This window comes from Delphinapterus leucas, chromosome 2 (genome assembly GCF_059928025.1).
Source record: "Delphinapterus leucas isolate spDelLeu-1000000601 "Yukka" chromosome 2, BTC_Dleu_Yukka2, whole genome shotgun sequence".
Lineage (NCBI taxonomy): Eukaryota > Metazoa > Chordata > Mammalia > Artiodactyla > Monodontidae > Delphinapterus > Delphinapterus leucas.
In genome coordinates, this window is record NC_143130.1 from 143,632,549 (window position 1) to 143,643,749 (window position 11,201).

The 11,201-nt window shown below is 43.4% G+C and overlaps 1 protein-coding gene across 1 annotated transcript; it reads right to left on the bottom strand.

Annotated features, from left to right (window-relative positions):
- Nucleotides 1–4,413: 4,413 nt before the first annotated feature.
- GPHB5 (glycoprotein hormone subunit beta 5) lies at nucleotides 4,414–10,859 on the bottom strand. The gene is made up of 2 exons (XM_022570757.3): nucleotides 8,996–10,859; nucleotides 4,414–5,714 (listed from the first exon to the last, which is right to left on the bottom strand). The coding sequence occupies exons 1-2, from the start codon at nucleotides 9,254–9,256 to the stop codon at nucleotides 5,526–5,528; spliced, it is 450 nt and encodes a 149-aa protein (XP_022426465.1). The 5' UTR covers nucleotides 9,257–10,859; the 3' UTR covers nucleotides 4,414–5,525.
- Nucleotides 10,860–11,201: the final 342 nt, after the last annotated feature.

Sequence of the window (11,201 nt, forward strand, 5' to 3'; positions counted from 1 at the left end):
TCTCCTGCTAATGAGGACCTAGAGACTCGAATAGTCCCTCTAAATTCCTTAACATTGGAACAAGTCTCTGCTTACACTACTGGTTACAGTGCTGTGCACCTGCTCCTCTTTTTCTCATCCTTTCCCTATTTCTTCTTCCTGTTGTTAGACATCACCTCCTCAGAGGTCTTTAGCACCCCCTTCAGATACTCCAGGATCACAACAATCAACCACTGAGCCTTTTAGATCTCCCTGTACACAATTCCCAGCAACCCTGTTCATTAAAACAAAATGAGATCATTGTAAAAGAATTGCCAGAAGATTCATCTTGCCAATAAGGACCGAATTCTTCTACTGCAGTAAACTGTTTCTCTAGTAGAAATTTTCAACAGAAAATAAAATTCTCAGAATTTGCTAAAGAATCCTTTTAAAGTTACTTCTTAATAATTTGCTTTAATATTTTGAAGAAAACAAAACCCAAAAAAGGATAAGGTACATATTATTTTTAAGATAATGTCTCCTGGCTTGGAGCACAACTACCGAGCCTGTGCTCTAGAGCCCACGAGCCACAACTACTGAAGCCTGCACGCTCTAGGGCCTGTGCTCCGCAACAAGAGAAGCCACCACAATGAGAAGCACGCGCACCACAACGAAGAGTAGCCTCCGCTTGCCACAACTAGAGAAAGCCTGTGCATAGCAGTGAAGACCCAATGCAGCCAAAACTAAATAAAATAAATAAATTTATTTTTTAAAAAAAGAAAAAACGTCTCCTGAATGAAAAAAACAATCAGTCCTCTTGGAAAACTTGATGAAATGCAATTTGTTCTCATCAATGCCACATTATTTTCGATTAGATATACAGTTTATTTACTATCTGAGAAATGCTTTTTAGTATACTTAAAACCTAATTAATTTGAACAGTTCTTTGGGTCGCTTCAGCAGAATTTGGCGCTTTTCTGGTGGCTCATTCATTTCCTAATCAGTGGAAGAAGGAAAGCATGAATTCAATCAGTGGAACTAATAGGCCCAGAGGTAGAATGAGCAGTGAGCACTTACATTCTCCATTGAAAAACGCTCTTACGGAAAAAAAAAGCTAGGAAATTCTCCTTCTCTTTACCTTTTGTTAATTGCAAAATAAACACATTTCCAAGAGTAAGGAGTTGCTGAGAGTTGGTTTTATCTAGAGCTCCCCCAATAGGCACTGGACCACCATCCCTCTGCCAGTGTCCACATTACCTGTGAGATGAGTTGAGGGCATACAGCCTTCATCTCCACAGCAGTCTCTTTGAATTTCCCTTTGAGGCTCTGCTCCTTTTCTCCCTCAGTCTCTCCTGTTATAAGCTTTGGTTTGAGCTGTAGCAAAGCACTATCTTGCTAGAGGTTATAAAGGAAACCAGAGAAAAATTACAATCTCCATAAAACAACCCGAGCTTGCACTGAGTTTCCTCCAGAAGAGACTGCTCACATGCTTATCATGGTGAGAGACTGTCCAACGTCAGTAAACTCAAAGACTTCTCCAGGCAGGAACAACTTGGAAGGAACACCCCAAAAAGCCATAATGCTCCAATGGAAAGAATTTAGTTCTGGCTCAGAGAAACCTGGCATGTGCTGCCAATCAGCTGTCTGATCTTGGGCAGGTTACTTGACCTCTCTGAGCTTTGGTTTCATCGTCTGTAAAATGGTGATGGTAAAATGGCAATTACAATGCCTGTGAGCATGGTTGACACAGAATTACAAAGAATTAATATAAAGGGTCCTGCTTATAGTAAGAAATCCATAAATGGTAGCAATATTTATATCTTACTTCCCAAACACAGTGCCTTGCACAAAACTATGATTCATAAATATTCGTGGAAGTGAGGGAGGGAGAAAAAGAGAATGGCAGAGGAGAAGACAGGAAGAGGGAAGAGAGAGATTTGAAAAAGATTCAAGTTTATCAGTGACAGACATTTCCCCCTTTTCATTAATAATGTTTCTGATTGTAATAAATACTTACTGTAGAAGTTGTCTTAGCCAGCACCACAGATCCTGCAGATTACAGCCCTCCAGTTGCTTTTGCAGCTTTTCTGCCTGTTACGGCAACTACGTTCACCTTGCCTCTGACAGCTACATGGTACCACCAGGTCTCTGCTATTCCAGACCCCTCTCACCTCTGCTGATACCAGGAAGCCCGGTCCATGGCAGTTCCTCCTGCCATCAACCCAGTCGACAAAGGACAGCCACTATCGAGCTTTTCTGTGATGCTGAAGTCCTTCACTTGTGCATTCCTCGTGGCTTTAGAGAGGGGAATATCCAATGAACTCTCCAGGTGAAGATAGCAGGCCCCCTTCTCTGAGTCTTTAGTCCTCAAATACTCTGCCAGGACAGTCTGGCGTCTTCTCTTCGTTCATGTAAGCCACCATTTCCTCCAAGCTTTAGGGAGCCATCCCAACAGCAAACTGGAACGAGATCCAGCTTCCCTTATGAAGATGCTAAATCCTGAGTCATGAGAGAATGCCCCAATAAACTCTTCTTATCTGGGCTTATATTCTGCCACCCTCCCCCTCATCCCATCTGACACCCTTAAGATCCGTTCCCAAGCGCATTCCCCGGATCCATGTCTGCATTAGTCAAGTCCTGAGTTTCCTTCAATGGAAAATCTCATGCCTCCCGCCACAGGGAAAGTCATTCCCCAGCCGGGTCATCCTGAGACTTGACCCTAACTATCCATGTAGAATAAATGAGGGGTTGCAGATGGAATCTGAGGAGGGCAAGTTATCATCGTGTAAAGCAGCCTCCTCAGATGGGGCCTCAGCCTGGTCTCCAGGCACTGGAGGCTGGCCTCCTCTAGGAAGAAGGAGCCGGCCCCTTCAGCAAGGGAACCTCAAGCTCATCTAGGGGTTGTCCCCATTGCAGGTCTCTGTGTCCCGCTCCCTCCCTATGAGGACGTTAAGTATAGGAGACTGCCAGGGTGATGGATTCAGCCTTTTTGATGATTCACCTGCTCTTCCAATTAGGTCTGAGGCCTAATAGTGAATTTCAGCACAGTCTGCCCTCCAGCTTCAGGAGAAGAGACTCTTCAAGCAAAGCTTTCATTTGAAGCCTCATTGCCCTTTCACTCAGGGCAATCAAAGCCCTGAGTGCTTTGATTGCACTCAACAACCAATTAATCCAGTCCTGATAATTACCATTGTTCCCACATCTCTCAAATGTTGTCAATATTGTATTAGTCAGCACATACCTTTCCACCTGTATCCCATCCCAATTCATCACAGAGGAGTCTTACTGAGTAACTGTGATGCTGCAGGATTTATGGCCCACGTGGCCAACACGACTGCCTATGGCATTCCTGCTAAGCTTCCCATAAGATACCTATGGGTGATTTTATCCATTGGCCCCCTTAGATCCACTCTTCTCCTACCTGCTTCCCAGGCTGCCAACATTTATGAGCTGAACCAATGGGCTCCCTTACTCTCTGCCTTCCCATTTGCTTCGGCAGAAGATCAGGGCGTGGGAGCAGAGTGAGGCTGAAGTATTTGCTCACTTCCCTCCTTCCCAGGCCTCACATTGGTAATGGCTGCATCCTCCTATGAAAAGCCACAGCCCCTGTCAGGCATTCCTCTCCTACAGTTGTCTTTGGGGCCTGATCATCACTTCTTCCTGGTCCTTCGGCCTAGGTTACCCATTGCTTCAAACAAGTGTTTAGGAGTGTTTCACCACCCCCTTGTGGGTTTCCTTAACTCTGTCTTCACATTTGTAAATAGTCTCTTCATTGAATTCTCCTCAATATGCAACCGCAGTATATCATTTGTTTCCCACCAGGAACCTTAAGGATGCTACAGTCATCTTTTCTCAAATTCTGGCAAGCCCATCCTGCTTCTGCTTTTTTCCCTAAGTTTCTTTAAGAAGCAGCTTTTTCTCCCAGAAACTCCTGAGGGAAGTTCTTAGGCGTGGGTTGAAAACACCTGAGTGGTGCCATCCAGTATTATCCTTAATCCCCGTTCTCCACCCCAGCAGAGACCCCAAGGCACTCAAGTACTTTTCATGTTAGAGCGGCTCTCTTGCCTGCCAACAGATCTGCACTGAAGGTTGGGATGGATTTTGCTCTTGTCCTTTGTTCCTGGTCGTCCACCTCAGCATCCCAGTCCTGGACCATCAATCCTAACATTTGCCTTACTGTTTTCATGGGGACTCATTGATTCCTCATTCAAGGAGGACCCCTGGTTCCTAGTGACGAAATGCCAGGGATGTGAATACAGATTGAGCCACCTTTGGGACTCATGGTACCCAGTCATCTGTCGGTGTCCCTTACTAAATATGACATCCTAAATTAACGTGCAAGTAAAAATAACCTCGCAGTTCATTTTAAGTGTGCTTGTTGTTGTTATTCCAAGGGTCTTAAAGATGAAAAAGACTTTTTTGAAAGTTTTCATGAATTCAAAAGACAGAGGGCATGCTTTATTGGCATTAATACAGATTTTCCTGGCATAATGTGAAAAAGGAACAAGGTTCATTTCAACCCCAAAAATGTCAGAATTAAAGACACCTGTGTAACATTACAGTGTTTTTTTTTTTTTAAAGTTACAGAGAATCAGCTGCTGTAAGATTTTAGCGAGGGCAAGAGCTAGACAATCACAGACTTTTTCCTCTGAGTCAGCAGTACACTTTTACCCCTACAAACATGTAAAACTTTTGAGTTTAAAAAATTACAATTTAAATTTAAAATATGCCCAGTTGGAAAGAATAATTGTGATTGATCATTTGGGGCATGGCTTTGGGAGAGCATCACATGAGTCTAAAAACATGAGTTTAGTTTCGTGAGGTTTTTTTTTTTTTAAGTGTATATGATAGCTCTGATTACATTTTTTTTTTCTGAGTTTTTTTATTCACAAAGGGGTCTCTTTCTAAGGATCTTAAAGGGACCTTGGGAATTTTGCTTGGGAAAAGAATCACCCAAATCCAGACACCTTTCAGTTTGAGCCTCTATCGTCCTCCCTTTTTTAATCTGAGCAGTCTCTATTTCTTGTGTCGGTAATTGCTCAGTTAAAAGGAAAAGAAAGTATTTTCTCTAAGGGAGCTTGCAACTGGATTTTCTTGAAGGCCATGAGGACTAAAACATTGGTTTTATTAATTTCTGGTGCTTTAATCATAAATCCAGTTGGAGACCTGTCATTACATAAGACATGAGAATTTAAAGTCTTTCTAGGCCCGTTTCCCAATTATGCCCAATGCATTTAAAACATTGGCTTATTAAAAATCCAAATTGGAGGAGGGTTGTGATATATGAATTATGTTCTGAGATTCAAGGTAAAGAAAAATTAATTTGCAGTGTGTGGACCAGAGAAATTATTTTAGCGAAGGCACAAGTGTTGTTTTGCATTTTTAGCATAAGTATGCTGCCTCGGCCTTGCGCCTGAGGGTGGGTCAGGGAGACAGGTAACCTCCTCCACAAGTAGGGTCGAAATTAAACAGTCCTTGAGTGCAGGGGGTATAGCTGCTTGTGCTGCCCGTGCAGGTGGGTCCGTGAGGCCGCAGGCCGCCAGCTGTGTTCTGAGGGTCGCCTAGCTTCAGATGGTCTCGCACTCCGTGGTGGCAGTGGAGCAGGCCCCACAGTCACAGCGGACAGCCACGGGGTAGGTGTAGAAGGGGTCGACTCCCGGGGCACAGTTGGGCAGCTTGACCGTCACCTGTTTGGTCTCATTGTAGGTACAGACTCGATGATGGGCTTCAATGTAGGGGGGCTCCAGAATGGGCTTCTGTCCCCACAGGTAGAAAACAGAAAACCCATTAGAACATAGCATCGTGCTTCATTTTCTTGACCATTTATCACTCTCAGAGACTAGCTTGTTATTCGTTTCTTTACTTGTTAACATGTTTCCTCCCAGTAGAAAGCAAATTCCTGAAAGCAGGAAGGTGGTTTTGTTCACTCACTATCCCGAACTGCCAGAAGAGCCCATGGCACAGAGTAGGTACTAAATAAATACTTAGCAAATGAATAGTCTTGATCATTGCAAAAGCCTTCTAACTGGTCCCCTCACTTCTTCTTTTACCCCCTATAGTCTATTTATGACAGGGCAGCCCCAAGAGATCCTTTTAAAATGTAAGATCCTATCTCCCCTCTGCTCAAAGCCTCTATGATTTCCTATCTCATTGGGAGCAAAAGTCAAAGATCTTACAATCACCCTCAAGACCCTACATCATCTTCCCTGCACCTTCACCTCTGACATGTCCCCAGTGACCCCGTCTTGCTGGCTTCCTCACTCTGCTCGAGCCGCAATAGTCTCCTGCTTTTTCCCCAAACCCACCAGGAACCGTGCCACCCCAGGACCTTTGCCCTTGCTAGTCCCTCTGCCTGGAACGCTCTTCTCCCTTGTGATTCACTCCTTCTTCAAACTCAGGTTTTTGTTCAAACGTCACCCTCCCAGGAAAGCCTTTCCTGACCATCCTATTTAAAGTTGCCAAGTTTCCCCTCCCACGCTGCCACTTCCTCTCCCTCTTCCTGCTTTATTTTTCTCCATAGCACTTGTCAACACCCTGTGACATATTATGTGTTTTATTTAGTTGTGTTGTATTTTTCCCACTCTAGAAAGAAAACTGCATTAAGACAAGGATTTTTGCCCGTTTTACTCACTGCTGTGCCTCTACTCCCTAGAGATACCTGGCACCCTGGAGGTTCTCAACAACTATTCGTTGAATCAGTGAAAGAAAACAGAGCAAGGCAGGTTCCTGAATGCCCTGTGCGCTGGTTCTGATAACCGAGGGATTCCCTTCCTTCCTTCACCTTTTAGAAATCGTGCATCCAAAGTTCATTTTGATAAACAGAGCATACAGATCAGGAAACCAGCACAAAGTAGTAGTTAAAATCTCAAACCCTGCAGTCAGAGCCACTGAGCTTGAATCCCTGTTCTGCCACTTGCTGGAGACCTTGGAAAATCCACTTAACTTCTTGAAGCCTCAGATTCCTCAACTGTAAAACAAAATACCTACCTCCCAGCCTTGTTGTGGAGATAAGGTAAGATGGTGTATGTAATACCTGCCAAGCACCAAGTAAGTGTTCAGTAAATGTAATCTATTGTTCTTACCAGAGCAATTATAAGAGTAAGGAAGTATTCAATAATAATAACAACGAACAAGCTTTCAGAGGACAACAGCTACACTTGTCCTGGGCAAATGAAATATGTTTAATGGAGGCCCAGGATGAAGTTCTTACATGCATCTCATGGAAATAATGGCTTTGCCTCTGTCAAGGACCATGTAGAAGAGTTGAACTCAATATGCACTTCTTCCTCCTATTTCTCAGGTAACATTTTACCCTTTCTCAGTTCGCTTCATGTCCTCTTACCCTCAGTAATCTGGAATCCCAGGCAGCATTGCCAGATAAAATACAGGATGCCCAGTAAAATTTGAATATCAAATAAACAACTATTTTTTTTAGTATAAGTATGTCCCAAATATTGCATGGGACAGACTTATATCAAAAAGAAAATAACAGTTGTTTATGTGACATTCAAATTTAAGTGGCCTCCTGGCTTGGTTTGGTTGGGCTTTTTGCTAACTCTGGTAACCCTAAACCCAGACCAGGAACAAAGGCTATTTTCAGCAATAGTTCCACCTTCAAAGTAAATCCAGCCACTTTGTCGTCATGAACACCCTTATTTTCAGACAGGCTTCCCAGTTAAATTACCAAAAATAAGTGCTTTGTATCTCAGAAACTTTCAGATTGTGGGGAAACTAAATCTCATTCTTTTATTTATTTTCTAGATGTAACCTCCCTTTTCAGAGCACAGTAAAGGCATAAATAAAAGCTTGCTGACATTAAGGAGAATCTCGCTCTTTCACAGTCTCAGTGCTTCCATTTCTCCAGTGAGAGCAGAGTCCCTAACCTCCTGCAGGTGACCATTACCCAATTAAAGCCGTTCACTGATTTATAAGGGCAAGAGAAGATGGGGTGAATTAAGGGGAAATGGTAACTTGAGATTTTGGCCCACAGAGAGCTCCCAATAGCCTGACACAGCTGTGAGCAGGGGAAGGCACTGCCAGACCACGCCCTGAATACAAGAAAGTTTCCCGCATAAGTCTGATGTCGTGTGACAGCCACAGTATCTGCAACAACCGAATTTTCATCTCACTGTTAGGTCTCAAGCCCCCAAATGATAGAAAGAAATGAAGCAAACTTGGTGGGGTCATTTCATTTAAGTTAGAGGTTTCACCACCATAATCCAATTCCAATCCCAGGGCCATAATTTTATCCAAGTGACAGCAGGTTGCTCTCTGAGTCCCTGAATAGAAGGATGCTTTTCCTAATGGCAGTGTCTTCTCATGGCGCTTGTGGGCTTCTAAGTTGGCTCAGTTAGGCGAGAGGATGCATGACTCCAGGAGGGGATCCATCCCTTATAGCCCATTTTAAATGTATTGTCTCTTAAAAAGCTGGATATAATAGTATATGAAGGGCCTTAACGGATCTGTCAGTGATAATCCCTGAGGGGCCCCAGGAATTACTCTAGGGGGTGGGAAGAGAGTGTGGCTGTGGACGAGGCACTAAAGGAGGGGCTGAGGACCCGCCCTTGCCTGCTATTTCGCTTAGGGCCTCTCTCGGTAACTGGCTGGCTTTTTCACTGGTGGAGGAATACAGGGAAGAGTTTGGGTTACAAGCTTGCACCAAGAATTTACTCCGAACTTTCCACTGACCCCCTACATGACTGCAGTCAGCCACCAATTGAATTCTTCCATGTCATCTATAAAATGGGTAGAAAGATAGCACATCTTAACCTCCCAGAGATGATTCCCCAATAGACAACCCTGTGTCGATCAAATTATTAATTTTATCAATGCTTTGTTAGATGGGCAGTATCTTGTTTTTTTCAGATTATTTTTGGAGGATACCATGTAGCTGTTTTGTGTTTGTTTGTTTGTTTGATCCACAGGAAAATTTAGATACCCCAGCTCTAACTCATTTGATTAAAAAGTGAATACTTAAGAACCAGGCCAAGGGGCTGACCCTGAAGGCACTGCCACCTAGGCCTGTCTTGGGACTCACCTCCCAGGTTTCACAGCGGCCCCAGCAGGCATCCGTGGTGATCCGAAGGCCCTTGCAGCCGGGCTTCTTGGCCAGGAAAGTAAACTCTCTCACCGCACAGCCCACAAACGTGTGCAGGTTCCCGCCGGAGGTGCTGAGGACACAGCCGCAGCCAGCCAGGAGGAGGAGGGCCGCAGGGCCAAGGAAGAGGTATGCCAGCCTCATACTGTTCCCCGAGAGGGAGAGGAAAGAGAATTTATTAACAGATCCAGCTGCCTCCATGGGACTGCCATCAATGTGCTGGTCGCTATCAAAGGGACATCGCTCTTAGCATTTCAGGAGAAATGAGCCAAGAAATTGTAAGTGCCCACAAACTCCAACACAAATGCCCAGAGTTTCCTCCAAGTGGCTCCAATATGGATTCCATGGACCCACTGAGTTCACTAGACATCCAACCCTCCAAGGGCATCCTCAGGCTTTTCCTTATAGCATTCCACCTGCTGGACTTGACTTGTGAGTGAAAGAAGTTTGTCCCAATCGTCTCTTCAAAATGAACACAGAATATGAGTAACACCAAAAGTAATGCATATCCTAACATAATACAGGGATATATACAAATTCTTATTCAGATCAGGGTGTTTGGAATTATGTTACATGCTTTGCTCACAATTATATTTCCAACATCATGGATGGGGAATGGAGGGCGGAGGTAAATAAACAATAATTGTATGCCCCATACGTATTGCTACTAACCCAACCCACCACAAAACTTGGATATGCAGATGTGAATCCTCACACCTGACTTGGTGGCCATTCATAAGAATGTGTCCTACTTGCTACAAATTCCCTCTCGACTAACCTCCACTCTAATAGGCACCTCGTAGTGAGTGAATTTAAAGCCAAATGATGGAAAGCATCACGGGTATTTAAAACATAACCCCTGTCAACTACCAATCTACTGTCTATCCTCTCTGGGTCTTGGTAATTTCCTGTGCTTTTTCAGGAGCCAGAATCACTCCTTTCATGCTTGGCCCACCAGACGGAACATAACTGGATGTTGAAATGAGGGTGGACACTACACTTATAGAACACCCCCAGTTCATTATGACTTAAAACTGGCTGCAAAGTTATTTATTCCCAAACTGATCTCCCAGTTCCTACTTCTGATCTGTCACCTTAGCAAGGCTATCCGGACTTACCCTCAAGTAGAATGAAGTTAGAAGTATGGAGAAGCACTTACCTGATTTTACTGGAGCTACCTCTTCTTTAAAGCTGAAACTTGCACCCAAGGCTTTGGAAAGTCACAATGAGCGGTACAAGTTTGCTCTGGGTAAATGCCTCTACCCTCTGTTACTGGGCTGCTTGATTGCTCAAATATATAGGAAAGGTCTCGTCAATCAAAACAAAAGGGAGGCAGAGCCTTACAAGAACCACTAAACACATCAAAGCCTTGGGATATAAAGCCATTCTCTATTTTCCAAAAGTGATTAACTTAAAGGGTGTTGTTTTGTTTCTTAACATCGCCTACTGAAACAGAAAGTTACCTTGGTGGGTGACATAATCCTAGGGAAACAGTCAAAGGTAGTTCACCTGGCTCTGGGAGACCAAGTGCACTGGGGCAAGATGGATTAGATTTTCCTTCGCGGTAACCACAACTTTCCTTCGAAACAGGAGGCAGTCACCAGCAGCTCAGGGCAAACTCTTTTTCCTTTAACTCACAACACATTTCAATATATTGAAAGATAACAAAACAATAATTCTTCCTGGAGAGAACATGGGATCGCTAACTGAAAGGATGGAAATCACAATGAGAAGAAACATTTGAATGTCTTAAAATGAGTTAAGGATTAGATCATATTAATAACACTTTAAAATGAATCACACAGGAAAAAAATATTAAGATGTTCAACATGATTATCTTCCAGCATGGTACTTAAAAATGACTTTTTTTCTAAGTAGCTTTCAGCATTTTTCACATTTTCTACTTGGGGCAGGCTTTTGTAATAGAAAGTCAATGAATATTGATACTTTAAAAATTAAAATAAACCAATAAGTATCCATTTGTGCTGCATGTAAGGATACTCAATGCTGTTGTAATGGAACTGTTTCATTTGATTTCAGGTTCTTAAAAGTCTAAACTAAGAATGAAATGGTATTCCTTATGAGTGTGAGATACAGTTTATATTCCAGTCTGCAACTGTAGCATGTAAATGGATGAAAAAACCTC

Excerpts from the sequence above, each read along its gene's own strand:
- GPHB5 (XM_022570757.3), bottom strand. The coding sequence starts at position 9,256 with ATGGAGGCAGCTGGATCTGTTAATAAATTCTCTTTCCTCTCCCTCTCG. Across the intron at positions 5,715-8,995 it reads GCCGCTGTGAAACCTGGGAG|AAGCCCATTCTGGAGCCCCC; the intron begins GTGAGTCCCAAG and ends CTGTGGGGACAG.